A 15,337-nucleotide genomic window follows, 5' to 3' on the forward strand; every position below is an offset into this window, starting at 1 on the left:
AGGATATTCTCCCATTTCAAGGTTAGCTGATGAGAAACTTTGATCTCACCTGCAAGCTTTAGTTCCCCTTTCCTATGTAACGTAACATATTTACACGTTCAGGTTTTGGTACCTCTTTGGGAAACAGTTCTGTTTACTGCTGGTACTTAGCCTGCAATTTGAGCAACTGCCACCAGGGGGCAAAAGTGAATTCATTTTAGCCTCATGATCCAAATAGGCTCTCCACAGGCAGGGCTGATGGAAAAACCATAGCCAGACATTCGCATTCTGTATACTTTTACTTTTCACCAGTAAAAAGTAGAACTTTATGAAGACAACAACATGCACACATTGTTTTATGTTATGTAAAACGTCTGCCGGTGAGAAGCTCAGCATTAGAGTGCATTCGTGTACAGCCTAAGAAGGTGGCAAGTCTGGAAGCTCAGAGCAAGAAAGCAAGGGTCTGGAAGCAAGAAAAAGTGTGACCTGGATATTGGAGCCCTGGGTCTTGCCCCTGCCCAGCCCCTGGGACCCTGGCATGGCCATCCCTTTCTTGAGGCCTCAATTTCCCCATCTTAAAGGTGGAAAGTTGGTCAGAATGGACTCCTCTGAGGGGAAGTTCCAGGCCAAGCTGGAGACTGGGCAGACCACCCCCACCTGCTCTGTGAGGTCACAGTGCCAACGGCAGCACTTGACCCAGGCAGATTCCACACAGCACCTTCCAGGGAACTCTAGGGGGAGGCGGCAGCGGCAGCGGCAGCTACTTCCTCCTCGCCAGCTCCCAGAGAGCCCCACCACTAACTCCCCGTCCTAGAGAAGGAAGCAATGCCACGGTCCTCAAGAAGCCCTGGGGACTCGTGTGACCCACCCCAAGATGTGGCCCACGTCCTCAGGGATGCCAGGCCCAGGAGGTGAGGACAGCAGCCCCTCCCTCTGCCCAGCCCTTTACAGTTTACAAAACTCTGCCCCTCTGCCTTTCTTGGAAGTGAGCAGGCATTAGCAGCTACACTCCCAGATGCAGCACCTGAGGTCAGAGAACTTTGGGAGTGGCTTTCCTAAAGTCTCCCAGCCAGGAAGTGGTGGAGCAGTCATCCTTTCAGCACGTGCTCTTTGAGCACCTGCTGTGTGCCAGGCGCTGGGCAGAGTGCTGGGGGGACGGCTTTGCACCAGCCGGACGTGCTCCCTGCCCCGCCAGAGCTCACGTGAAGGAGACAGATAGTAAACCAGGAAACACGCATCTCTGCTGTCTGTATCAGTAGGAGGCCTCCGGTTGCAGGTGATGGAAATTCCCACTCAAAATGGTGCCTACCTCTGGGCCCCCTAGACAGGTGTACATCCCAAGAGGGTGTACAAAGCAAGCCACTGGGGTGAGGGGGAAATTATTTGAACTTCAGTGTGTATTTTTTTAGCTCATCCTCTTTTAATTTATATTTCTCAGGAATATATAAAGTTTGTACGTTTGAAAGGGTAAACTATGTTAGCACACTTGGAGAGATATATACATATATAACATACATTGGGGGTATAATCAAAAATGAGGTTTGGAGATCATTACCTGAAGAAATAAAGAAAAAATGTACAACATAGGGAATATAGAAAACATTTTATAATAACTATAAATGAAGTATAACCTTTAAAAATTGTGACTCACTATATTATATATCTGTAACTTAGAAAATAGTGTGCGTCAACTATACTTCAGTTTTTTAAATTTTTTAAAGAAATGAAGAAAATTTATCTCACATACCAAAAAGATACCAAGATGTGGGTGGCTCCAGAGAACATTAATTCCGCAGATCTGCAATGCCACCCAAGACCCAGGTTCCTGCCACCTTTTTGCTCTCTCTTTTGACCTCCTCTCATAGTCACCAATGGCTGTCACCAATCCAGGGGTCACGCAGAAGCCTGGTTGTGTAGGGAGGAAGGAGAATGGGCATTGTATCCTGCGGGTCTCAGTTTAGCAATGAGGAAACCTTTCCCCCAAGTCCCAGACCCCCACACCCAGCCTACAGGCCCCCTGCAGACTTCCCCCGCCTTGAGCCCACAGCAAGGGGACTGAGAGTATTGCAACAGCCTGAGACCAACCAAGACCGTCTAAATCACACGAGAGAGAAGGGGACCAGGGACCGAAATCAGCCTTCTTCCAACAAGAGAAAGGAGTGGTTCTTGAAAGGACAACTGCCTGTGACTTCCACGGCAAACTGAGTTTTTTTCCCTCTAAAAAGACCTGGACTAGGGGGTCAGCCAGACCTGGTCCATCCCTGATCCACAGACCTGTGGTCTTGAGCAAACTTCTCTGCAATTCACTTTCTCCATCTGGAACATGGGGACACCGTGCTCCTTGTAAACTGTACAATGCAATTGTGGATCTTGTCATTGGCAGGATCATCCAGCGAGGCCGGAACATCTGCAGGATGGCAGAGGAGCCCTTGCCAAACACAAGTGAGACGGGAGAGGAGAGGGGAGCACTGGGGTCTTTGTGGGCAGTGAGGGGCTGAGGCTCAGAGACATCAAGCGGCCAATCCAGGGCCCAATCCACCCAGCAAGGGGCAGGGCAGGGGGCAAGGATGCTGGCACCAAGTCCTGGGTGCTCCCCCAGTGTCTGCAGGCACCATGTCCCAGAAGCTGGCAGCAACGTGACAGCCCTGTGCTCTCTGCAGGTGACGCCTTCCTGCTGCCTATCCGCATCAATGTCCCGGCTCCAGGCCTGATGCAGTGCGTGCTGGGATGCATGTGTACGTATACACTGAAGAGCTGGCTTCCCAGCAGTGTGGGCCTGGGAAGAGGGCCCAGCCTCAGGCCAGGCTGACCTGGAGGCGGGGCGAAGGCCAGTGCTGGGCTGCAGGGGCGGGAGAGAGCTGCAGGTGGCGCTCTGGAGGGCTTCTCATCAGAGGTGCCAGTGATGTCATTCCAGCGAGGATCTCTTTGGTGGTTGGAGAGAGGGAGTGGTAGGGCGACTTGCTGTTTAGAGGAGGAGCTAACTGCCAGCACCCCCTGCTCTGCCGGCAGCCTGGTCACTGGGCCAGGAGGCCACTGGGGAAATCATGGCAATGATTTGAGGCAACTCACCCTCACTTCAAGGACACGGTTCTGACCACACCCTAAAGACTGGTCTTCTACTTCCATGTCCATCCACCCACCCTCCACTTATTTATCCATTCAGTCATCTATCCAACCATCTGTCCACATAGCCATCTGTTGTAATATCCATGCATCCCATTTGTTCATCCACCCATCCATTCACTAAGTCAGTTCATACATACCTTTGTTAATACTCACACCCGCCCGGTCATCCACCCATCCAGCCTTCTGTCCCTCCTCTCACTCTCCCTTCCTGTCATCCATCTTCCAGTTCATGCATCTTCCAAGCCATTCTCTCACCCATTCTTCCATCCACCCACATGTCCTTCCACCTACTCTCCATCCTGTACCCTTTCTGTTTGCCTAGCTCCACACTGGGCAATGTTGGGGAGCCAGGGATGTCCTGGACAAGGATTCTTCCACGAGATGCTCTCAGTACATGCTCCCAAGTCACTTTTATGTATTTATTGACTGCCAGTTGCAAGCAGTGCTTACTATCGGTCCATTACTCACTCCAAGCTGGTACTTACCCAGAAGCAGAGCCAGGGACTGTCCTGGGCTCAATCAGCAAATTGAGAGGGTCTCCCAGCAACAGGGTCTCACCCCCTGTGAGCTGCTGTAGGATAAGAAGGAGGTTGCAGCTCCTCCCTGCTGTCTCCTCCACAGCCTGGATCACCTGCCTGGCCTGCTTCCTGAGGACTCAGGCCCACCAGGTTCTGTTTGGCACGTGCAGGTGAGCAGGGGCAGGGGAGGGGAGGGTTATGGGGACTGGGACCGTGCAGCTGGTGACCATGGCAGCCCCATCACTAATCGGGACCTCCCCTTGATCACCAAAACATATAAGCTATCCCAAACCAGGCTTTTATCAAATCCCCTCACCCTAGAACCCACTGTGGCTCCCTGTCACCCCAGCACCTCAGCCTGTGGCCCTCTGAAATATTGCCCCACCCTTCCTTTCCAAACTCCCCTTATCCCACTTTCTGCTGTGGACCCTTTGGGCCAGCAAAGGGTCCACACTCCATGGACCCACTATTTCTATTCCCACCTCCGTGCCTTTGCACACGCTGTTCTTCCTGCCGGGAATGCCTGCCCCGTTCCTTCCTTTCCCAATTCTTCCACGTGAAAATGCGTCTGCAGTTCTTTCCTTTACTTTCTAAACATTTCCTTAACGTCTACCCTGGGCCCAGCCTTGGCCTCCACCATACCTGAGCTCCCCGTCAGATAGCAAAGGCAGACACCAAAAACAGTGCCCACCTGGGAGTGTTGGCTCTGGAGGTTGGAGGCAGAGGGGACATTTGAACTGAACCCTGATGGATGCATTAACCAGGAGAGAAGAGAGGGGACAACCAGTAAGTACATAGATGGAGAGAGGGACTGAGAAGGACGTGGGTATGAGTGGATCTCTGATGGCTCCAAATACTGGAGAAAGAGCTTTCTTTCCTCTGAGATGCTGTGGAGCCACTGAACACGGCCAGCATCTTGGAGACAGCATCACTGCCCAGATTGGGACCTACCCCCCAGAGTGGGAAAGGGGCAAGGAAAGGCCAGGCTGAGACTCACCAGCCTGTGCAAAGCCCTGCCTCACCCTGACCACGGCGTCTCTATTTTCCAGATGCAAGCTGCTCTTCCAGAAGCTCATGGAGAAGACAGGCGTTCTGATCCTCTGTGCTTTTGGTGCGTGTCCAGGGCCCTGCCCCAGGCTGGGGGGGTCTCCCTGGGCTCTTGCCCATCATGGGGAGGGCAGAGTGAAGGCTCTGGCACTGACTATGTGACACTGTGTGAGACGCTGCCCCTCTGTGAGCCTCAGTGTCCTCGTCAGTGTCCTTCAGTGTCTATCAACGTCCTCAGTGTCCCTACTGTCTTCTAATAAGTGTTGCTGTGAGGACTAAACAAAAAGATGTCCAAGAAAAATTTTTGAAAGCTAAGAAAAACTTTGAAAATGGTAAAGCTCTCTCCAAACCATGTTACGCCAATCATTACATTCCGCCTCTCTCTGGGTTTCTGTGGCTTCCTTCCAGCTGCCACCACCACCTCCCATGTCACAGCTTTGCTTTCTCCAACAAGGCAATCTCCTCCCTCGGCTCGAGTAGATCAGGGTGTGTGTAGGGCAGGGCGTAGGGGGATCTTTCCTAGGAAATTAGAAATTCCTGGGTAACATAACCTAACAAATAAGATTTTTTAAAATAACAGCTTTATTGAGATGTAATTCACATACTATGAAGCACAATTTTAAGGTGTGTAATTCAGTGGGTTTTCGTATATTCACAAAGTAGTGCATCCATCACCACGATCACATTCCAGTATTTTCACGGCCCCAAAATAAACTCCCCAGTCCCTGGGGAAGCAGTCATTCCCCAGGCCCCATTCCCCCAGACATAGGCAACCACTAATCTATTTTCTGGCTCTATAGATTTGCCTATTCTGGACATTTCATATTAATAGAATCATATAATATGTTGTCCCTGTGGCTTCTTTCATTTATCATAATGTTTTCAAAGCTCATCCATGCTGTTGTAAGTATAACAATTTCATTCCTTTTTATAGCTGAAAAATCCATTGTACAGATGTGCTACATTTTGTTTATCCGTCCATCAGTCAGTAGATATCTGGATTGTTCCTGCTTCCTGGCTGTTATCAATAATGCTGCTATGAACATTCCTATAAAATTTTCGCACGGACACACGTTTTCAATTCTCTCGGATATACACCTTGGTGTAGAATTGCAGGGTCATGTGGTAACTCTGTGTTCAACCATCTGAGGAATTGCCAAACCTTGTTACCAAGGGCTGAACCATTTTACGTTCCCACCAGCAATGGGTGAGGGTTCCCACTGTTAATGTCTGCCTCTTATTTTAGCCAGCCTAGGGGGTGTGCAGCGGTATCTCACTGTGGTTTTTATTTCATTTCCCTAATGATGTTAAGCATCTTTTCCTGTGCTTATTGGTCACTGGCGTATCTTTTTTGGAGAAAGGTCTATTCAGATCTTTGCCCATTTTTATATTTTATATTGGGTTTTTTGTGTTGTTGTTAATGAGTTATTAGGGCTCCTAATACAGTCTGGATACAAGTCCCTTATCAGATATATGATTTGCAAATATTATCTCTTATTTTGTGGGTTGTCTTTCTTGTCCTTTGCAGCACAAAATTTTAAAATTTTAACTAAGTCCAAGCTATCTATGTTTTCTTTTGTGCTCTTGGTGTCATTGCCTAACCCAAAGCCATGAGGGTTTACTCCTGTGTTTTCTCTTAAAATTTTTATAGTTTTAGCCCTTACATTTAGATACATAGTCCATTTTTCAGTTAATTTTTGTATATGGTGGGAGGTAAGTGTCCAACCTTATTCTTTTGAATGTAGATATACAGTTGCTCCAGCACCATTTATTGAGAAGAGCGTTCTTTCCCCCACTGAATTGTCTGGCACCCTTATTGAAAATCAATTGACCATAAATATGAGGGTTCATGTCTGGATTAATTCTCAGTTCTGTTCCGTTGATCTGTATGTCTGTTTGCTAATCCTACCCTGGATTGAGTGCTAAAGCTTTATAGTAAGTTTTGAACTGTATAAGTGTGAGTCCTCCAAATTTGTTCTTTTTAAGATTGTTTTGGCTGTTATGGATTCCTTACGTCTCCATATGAACTTTAGGATCAGCTTTCCCATTTCTGCAAAAAAGGCCATAGGGATTGCATTGACCATAGATGAATTTGGGGAGTAGTGTCACCTTAAGAATATTAAGTCTTCCAATCCATGAACATTGGGCTGTCTTTCCATGATTGATTGATATCTCTACATCTTCTTTCATTTCTTTTAATGAGGTTTTATAGTTCTCAGAATGCAAGTTTTATGCTTCTTTTGTTAAATTTACTCCTAAATATTTCATTCTTTGAGATGCTATTATAAATGGAATTGTTTTCTTAATTTCATTTTCAGATAGTTCACTGCTAGTGTTTAGAAATACAGTCATCCCTCAATATCCGCAGGGGAATTGGTTCCAGAAGCCCCTGTATGTACCAAAATCTGGAGATACTCAAGTCTCTTATATTAAATCACACAGTACAATGGATAGAGTCAGCCTGCCTTACCTGCAGGTTTTGCATGCACGGATTCCACCAACCGCGGATGGAAATTTTGATCAACAGTTGATTGACTCTGTGGATGTGAAACACCTCAATATGGAGGGCAGACTGTATATTTATTGAAAAAAATACAAGTGCAGGTAAGTGGACTCCCACAGTTCAAACCCTTGTTGTCAGAGGTCAACTGCACAGTTGATTTTTGTGTACTGACCTTGTATCCTACAACCTTGCTGAACTCATCGATTACTTCTGACACGGGGCAAGACACCCAGTGTTGGATACTTTAGAATTTCCATAGGCAAGATCAGGTCATTTGCCTTTTATTTCTTTTTCTTGATTAATTGACCTGGTTTGAATCTCCAGAATACTGTTAAATAGAGATGGCAAGAGCAGACATCCTGGTCTTGTTCCTGGTCTTAGGGAGAATGCATCCAACCTTTCACCGTTAAGTATGACGTTAGCTGTGGGTTTTTCATAAATGGCCTTTATCAGATTGAGGAAGTTTCATTCTGTTCCTGGTTTGTTGAGTGTTTTATCATGAACAACAAATAGGGTTTAAAGGCTTTTCATAATGGCTTGAATGATGGGGTTTCAGGCAGCATGGAGATCATAAAATGCAGGAGAGACCACGCCCTTTTTTCTTTTCATCAGTTATCCCCAGCAGGACTGAGACAAGGAAGGAAGAGGAAACGTGGATTATTTGATTTACATGAGACACTTTGCATATATGATGTCATTCAATCATGAAGTGGATATTAGCATTATTTCCATTTTGCAGAGAAGGAAACTGAGGTATAGAGAGATTAAGTAAATTCTCCCAATGCTGCACAATACTAGTATATGGCAAGGCTGGGATTTGAATCCAGGTGCCTTAACTCCAGAGCCTAAGCTCAACTTTTCACTGAAATGGCTCATTCTCATTCCCCTGGCCCCACAGGGTTCTGGATATGCTCTATGCACTTACCGTCCAAAATGGAAGTCTGGCAGGTGAGTATATGCTCTTTTCAGGCCCTACCACTGACTGGCCTCACCCCAACCAGTCAATGTCAACTTCATAAGCTCCTTTCACTCTTACCGCATCTGAACCCTACTCAGTTTCTGACTCATTTCAGCTCCAAATCTCTGCCTTTGCCATGCCACCCACCTCGAACCCATCTCTCCCGCCAAAATGTGACTTTCAAGGACCAGATGCATAGTCCCTCCTCTAGTATGCCTCTCCTGCCACTCAATCCCAGAGGTGACCCATCTCTCCCTTATCAAGGCCCCACCTAAAGTGGGATAGTGAGGCCAGAGAAGACATTCCTCTTTCTACTCAAGGCAGTTTATTCTTCTGCTCAAATGAGATGAGACCATTTTCTTTGTGTTCCTGGGGAGGAAGGAGGAGGAAATCAGCAGCCAGAGCTCTCTGTCTGAGGACAGCAAAGAGTCTCAAAAGGCCTAGAGAGAAAGGATCTGATGTGCCTGTCCCTCCCTCTCCTCTTATGAACTCTACTATATGCTTCAAGATCCAGCTAAAATATCACCTCCTCCAGAAACACCCAAGCAGAGGTATCCAAACCTCCCTCTCTCTTCCCACAATTTTCTGTAATTATTAATGCAATTTTTTATAATCATAACTTATTTCCCCAACTGTATTGGAAGTCCTTAAAGGCAGAGCCAGATCTGATTCATTCCAGTAATGTCCACTTCAAGGCCAAGCACAAGGTTGCCATGATCAATATTGGTCATCTAGATGTCCAGATGAGAGTGTGAATGGAGGGAGTAGATGTAGGGATGGGGGGAAATGGATGGGAGATAGATGGATCGATGAATGAAAGAGCCTATGGATACGAGTGAAGATGGGAAGTCGAAGGGGATATACCTAAGTAAATGGATGGGTGGATGGATGGATGGATGGATGGATGAACGGATAGTTGAATAGAATGGTGGATAGATGGGAGGGTAGCTGGATGCATGCACGCATAGATTGATGAGAGGGTCAGAGGAGAAGATAAGGTAGATGGATAGGAGGGGAGATGGATGAGGAAGATTGGATAAATGGAGGAGCAGATGGATGGGAAAGGGTGGATGGATGGGATGGTAGATGGGTGGGAGGGTCTGTGAATGTGGATGAGAATGGATGAATAAAAAGGAGAATAAATTGGATTTTGAATGGATGGTAGGTGGGTGGGTGGGTGGATGGAAGAATACATAGGAAAGTGGATGAAAGGATGGATTTATAGTTGTGGGAGGATGGATGGAAGAAGATCTATTGGGCCCAGATTTGGCCGTCTGAAGGAGAATCCTTGCTTTCCTCAACACCCTACCAGGATGACAGCATAAGGAGTCCACTGCAAAGCTTGAGGTAAGAAGAATCTGCTCAGTAGTCCTATTATCACCTAAAAACCAGAGCTATAACAAGGACTGGGGATGTACTGGCTAAGAATGTGGACTCTGCAGTCAGACCAAACTGGGTTTAAATACCAGCTCCCATATTCCTTCCTGACTGAACTTAAGCAAGTCAGTTCACCTCTCTGGGGCTTTGACCCCTCTGTTAGGAGATGAAACATACCACCCACTTTGTTCTAGGTAATTATGGGTATTACAGAAGATGTAAACTCTCTTAAATAGTTCTGGACCATAGTGAGTGCTCAGCCAATGGTACCTGAAAAGAAATTTTAACCAACAAGACACTACCTGATGGTAGCATCCTTAACTGCATATAAAATATTTGAATATTTGGAAGGAATGAGCTGGGTTTAAGGATATTCCAAGCATATGTAATGTTTTGAAGATAAGTACCTTCTGGGTAGGTCCAGAAGAGTGGGAAAATGTGAAGCTAGTTCTTTGTGGGCTGACTGGCAAAGGTAGAAGCTGAGGTTGATAGTAGCAGCATCACAAATCAGTCTATGTTCTCACTCCTTGTTTGCAAGGATGTACCAAGAGAAGGTACGACATCACACTGGGGAAATCCAGGACCTCCGAGGTGACGTGAATCAGCTCATTGCCAAGCTCCAGGAGATGGAAGCCATGTCAGATGAGGTGAGATGCTGGCCATTCTGCCCTCAAACACCTATCTTCTCTCTTTGTTTGATGCTCTGATCCTCATTTCCCAAGTTTTGGTGGCACACATCCCCCAGTAATTTCCTGGGAAAGAGTCAAATAGGAGGTATATTAATTTTTTTAACTTGCATGTTTGAAAATGTCTTTATTCTACTGTTGCACTTGATTGATAGTTTGGCTGGGTATAGAATTCCAGATAGGAAGTAGTTTCCTCTGAGAATTTTGAAAAAGGTCCACTGTTGTGTTCTATTTTATACTGTTGCTATAGAGAAGTCTAATGGCACTCATTATCGGTCCTTTGAGTGTGGTCTGTTTTTATCCCTTGGAATTTGTAGGATGTTTTTTTGTCCCTGGTGTTCTGTACTTAACCTGCTTGGGGGATTGCTGACCCCATTGGCAGCCTTTTCTTCCAGGGGAAAGCTTGGATTCTCAGCCTCTAATTGTACCTCATTCATGCTAAGCATGTGCTCTACCACTTGAGCTATACCCTCCCCTCTGACTCACTTCTTTTAGGGCAGCAGTTCTCAAAGTGTGGCCCCCATTCCAGCAGTGTCAGCATTACCCAAGAAGAAAGTCCTTGGGGCTGCCTCTTACCAGTGTGACTGCATATGAGTTACCCTCCTGTGCCTCAGTTTCTCCTTATTAAAATGGGGATGATGGTAGTGTAACCTCCCAGGGCTGCTGGGAGGGGGTAAGTGTGAACATATGTGAAGCCCTGGGCTCTAGTAGTGGCTTTGTAAGTCTCAGCTCTCACCCTCACAAAAGTGGGAGTTGGACCTGGGTATAATCCCATCTTACAGACAAGAAAATCAAAGCAGGGAGGGTAGAGCTCAGTGGTAGAGCACATGCTTAGCATGCATGAGGTCATGGGTTTGATCCCCTGTACCTCCATTAAAGAAAAAATAATAAAAATAAATAAATAAACCTAATTACCTCCCCCCACAAAAAATTGTTCAAAGAAAGAAAAGAAAAATTAAAATTAAAGAAAGAAAATAGAGAATCAGGGGGCAGGGGGCAGTAACTAGACCAAGGGTGCACAGCAGAAAAGGTCTGTCTGACTCCAGGCCCCCTGCCCTTAACTTCACTGAGACTCCTGTCTCATGTGTGACACCCATCGCAGCAGGTGTGAAGGCATTGAGAAAACCCAGTAGGTGGGGTGGGGGCAGCCCTGTGTGTGGACCAGCCTTGGCCTCCATTGGCAGGGGAAGCAGGTAAAGACAAGTGGGGTCCTGCAGCCATGTCACCTGGCATGAACACACGTGTGGACTAGTGCACAGCTTGTGTCTTCTGCCTTCACAGCAAAAAATGGCCCAGAAAATCATGAAGATGATACAAGGGGATTACATCGAAAAGCCGGACTTCGCCCTGAAGTCGATAGGTAAGTGATTTCCCCCCTCCCCCACTGGTCGGCCACCTCCAGTGTCCCCAGAAACACTTCAGAGGGTGGATTTCAGTCCTGGTCCAGCGCACACTCTGCTGCTGGGAAGTTGGTCCTCAGGGCCAACCTCTGCCACCCGGCTGGTTTTCTCGCCATAGTTGCCTATTTTCTCTCAGGGCAGCTGAGGTGGGAGGGGAGGCCCGGAGCAGAAGAACCAGGGTCAGAGGCAGAGAAACAGGGCATCAGTCTAATCTCTCGGGGCCGAGTTTCTTCCTCTGTGAAATGGGTATACTAGTGGCCATAGTAATAATAACTAGGTTATAATAACTAGGTTGACATAAGTGACTACTTTGCACCAGGCAAGGCCAGACAAAGTTTGGTGTAGTAACTCATTTCAGCCTCGCAACCACCCTGTGAAGTGGAGGCTATCTTACTGCTACTATCGTTACTATTAGTACTCCCATTTCCCAGAGGAGAACACCGAGGTCCAGAGAGGACCAGTGACTCTTCCAAAGTCCTCCCCTGGCACATAGGGAGACTCCCCTCCACCAGGCAGAAGCCAGGGCTGCTCAGCTGAGACCCGCCGCCCACCACCTCCCATACAGGGGCCTCCATCGACTTTGAGCAAACGTCCGCCACATACAACCACGACAAGGCTCGCTCCTACTGGAACTGGATCCGGCTGTGGAACTATGCCCAGCCCCCGGACGTGATCCTCGAGGCAGGAGGAGTGGCGGGGGCAAGGGGAGAGTGGCAGGGGCGTGGCCAGGGATCTGGGGGCAGGAGCTGAAAGCAGCGCCTGGGGTGAGAGTGAAGGGGGTGGGGGCCTGGGGCAGAGACAGAGAAAGGGGGCAGTTGATGGGGGTGGGGTGGCTGGGGAGAAGTCGGGGACAAGGGCAAGAGGCGAGAACAGACAGCAGGGACCACTGGGGGCTGGGCAGGTGTAGGGGACGGGAGCAGGAAGGGCCCACCTGCTTCAGTGCTGGAAAGGGCCCCTCACCTAGCCCTCAAGTCTTGAGGGTCAGGGAACCCTCAGGCCCCAAGAAGGCCCCTGCCCTTGCCGTGCTGCGCTAAGGGGAAGGCTCATCCTTGCTGCCTCCAGTCAGGGAAGCTTCCTGGAGTTGGTTGTACTCAAGCCAAACTTCATAGACAGAAAGGATCTGGCTCATCCAGAAGGACCGAGATGGTCCAGGGAGCCAAGGTGGGATGAGGAATCCGTTCTCACCTACCCACCCAGCCTAGCCCTCACTGCATCTGCCCCTTCCAGCCCAACGTGACACCTGGCAACTGCTGGGCCTTCTCGGGTGACCGCGGCCAGGTGACCATCCGACTGGCCCAGAAGGTCTACCTGTCCAACCTGACCCTGCAGCACATCCCCAAGACCATCTCGCTGTCGGGCAGCCTGGACACCGCCCCCAAGGACTTTGTCATCTATGTGAGCATGCTCCGGCAGGGAAGGGTGCTTCACGGAGGGGACAGCTCAGATGGCGTATGCCAGGCGCTGTGATAAACTGTCACACAACGCACGTAGCCTAGAGGTTCTGGAGATTAAGGCTGGAAATGACCAGGGTTGGGGTAGATGGCAGCCTTCCAGGACACGGGATAGACAGTATTCTGTTTCAACCCAAGCTTTTCAGAACCTGTGTAGTCTTCAGAGACCACTGAGCTCTCATGTTACTGATAAGGAAACTGAGGTCTAGAGAAAGGACAGGGAAACATCAAGCCTTACAAGTCAGTAGCAGAGTTAGAAGTGGACCCTCAACCTTCTGACTCCCGGTCCGCTGCTCTTCCCTCCCCTTCACTCTGTGCTGCAATGGAACAGTGCCCAAACAGGTAGTGAGCTTCCCATCCTGAGAGGTGTGCAAGCCTCGGCTGGAGAGGGGCGGCACCCTCTGGAGGTCCTGCCTGTACCTGACACTTTCTCCTTGGTTCTGGTTCTCCAGGGCATGGAAGTCTCCTCCAGGGAGGAGGTGTTCCTGGGGGCATTTCAGTTTCAGCCAGAAAACATCATTCAGATGTTCCAGCTCCAGGTACGTGAGAAAGCTGCCTGTGTTGAGCACCTACTATGTGCAGGGCTTTACCCAGAGGGCCCCACCTCATCCCCTAGCAGCCTGAGAAGGTGCACAGGTGTCACTAACGCCCTTGATGGATGAGGAAACAAGAGTCTCAGAGTGATGGAGCCCAGGCTCAGGGCTGAGAGTGAGACCCTGAAGAGACCCACCCCATCCCTGGCTGTCCTGTTTCCCTGACCCACCCAGGAGCCCCACCCCCTACTCCACTACAGGCCCTCCCAGGGACAGCAGGTGTTGAGCAGTTGGGGCCCATCAGGCCAGGGTCACTGTCTCCACACTGGGAGGCCACATAATCAGCACCTGGTCCAACCACAGGCTGGGAAACTGAGGCCTGGAGAGGAGGGAGTTGGGGACAGAAGCAGGATGAGAGGGGGACTGATGGAATGGCCCTGAGCCTCAGTGGAGTATCTGGGTTTGGGAATCAGGATGACATGGGCCCAAATCCTGACCCAGCTACAAATTCTGCATGATCTCAGGCCACGCCCTTCCTCTCTGGGCCTCACTTCCCCCTGGTGTAATTTCCTGGGAGGTTGAGACCATCCAGTGAGATCTCACAGGCCAAGGACCCCTTTTCACTGGCCTCCATCCCCTCTTAAGGGGGAAAAGGGGAGGGGGCCATGCTGCTGGCATCACTGTGTGCCTGGTGCGCATAAGCTATCTCAGCCCCAAGGTCTCTCGTTGTGCTCACGGCAACTCTGGGAAGCAGGTATCACCCCTCCCATCTTGCAGAGGGGGAAGTGCAGCCCAGAGAAGGCAGTGGTTTCCCCAGAGTCCCAGAGCACCTGTGTGCCAGAGCCCAAAGCCTGGGACACATTCCCAATCACAGTCTGTCTGTCATTCTGGCCTCAGCCCGTTCCATCCCAGTCCCTGAGCATCGGCTTGCTGTGTGGACAGTCCATTCCTCTCTGAGCCTCAGTTTCCCCCACTGAGGAAATAGAGGTTTCCCTGCTCCCTGACTCCCAAACACTCCTCTGGACAGGCCTGGAGGGGGGCGATGCGTGAGCTGCCTCATGTCATGACTCTCTTCCAGAACCAGCCTCCCAGGACTTTTGGGGCAGTCAAGGTGAAGATATCAAGCAACTGGGGGAACCCACGCTTCACCTGCCTGTACCGAGTGCGTGTGCATGGCTCTGTGACTCCACCCAGAGAGCAGCCTAACCAGAGCCCCCATCCCAAAAGAGATTAAAGTTTATTCTTCATGCCCCAGCCCAAGTCTGAGTGTCTTTTGACCCCCAAAAGGGAGGGTGGGCTAGGGTTTGCTTCCTGAGGCCCAGTTAGCAACGATCAGTCCTGTTCTGGGTACCAGGAACCCTTACAACACCCCCATGAAGCCCCATTTCACAGATGGGGACAGTGAAGTCTCCAAGCAAAAAGGTGACTTGCCAGAAGTCACAGCCAGCAAAGGGCAGCACCAGGATTCAGACCCAGACACTCTGACACCCATATGTGGGTCATCTTCCCCTGCTTCAAGTCAAGCTCTGCCCCTGACCCAAGTGTGACCTTGGGCAAGACCCAGCCCTTTCAGTCTCCCTGTCTGTACAATGGGAACAGGATTATGGCCATTGTATCAGATAAGGTGGGAGATGAAGTCTGACCCCTGACCACCGCAATGTTTCAACATCACACAGACAATTTACTGTGTGACATTAGACAAGACATACACCCTCTCTGGACTCTGTTTTTCCAGGTGTAAATATTTCTAGTCCATTGT

General features: G+C 49.2%; 1 protein-coding gene across 1 annotated transcript; it reads left to right on the top strand.

Annotated features, from left to right (window-relative positions):
* Window positions 1–804: 804 nt before the first annotated feature.
* On the top strand, window positions 805–14,830 carry SUN5 (Sad1 and UNC84 domain containing 5). Its single transcript, XM_010982175.3, has 13 exons — window positions 805–890; window positions 2,363–2,421; window positions 2,640–2,714; window positions 3,727–3,793; window positions 4,673–4,734; window positions 8,072–8,121; window positions 9,444–9,478; window positions 10,047–10,155; window positions 11,476–11,554; window positions 12,160–12,275; window positions 12,822–12,989; window positions 13,498–13,584; window positions 14,657–14,830. The coding sequence occupies exons 1-13, from the start codon at window positions 805–807 to the stop codon at window positions 14,810–14,812; spliced, it is 1,149 nt and encodes a 382-aa protein (XP_010980477.1). The 3' UTR covers window positions 14,813–14,830.
* The last annotated feature ends 507 nt before the right edge of the window (window positions 14,831–15,337 follow it).

This window comes from Camelus dromedarius, chromosome 18, assembly GCF_036321535.1.
Source record: "Camelus dromedarius isolate mCamDro1 chromosome 18, mCamDro1.pat, whole genome shotgun sequence".
In the NCBI taxonomy this organism is placed as follows: Eukaryota; Metazoa; Chordata; class Mammalia; order Artiodactyla; family Camelidae; genus Camelus; species Camelus dromedarius.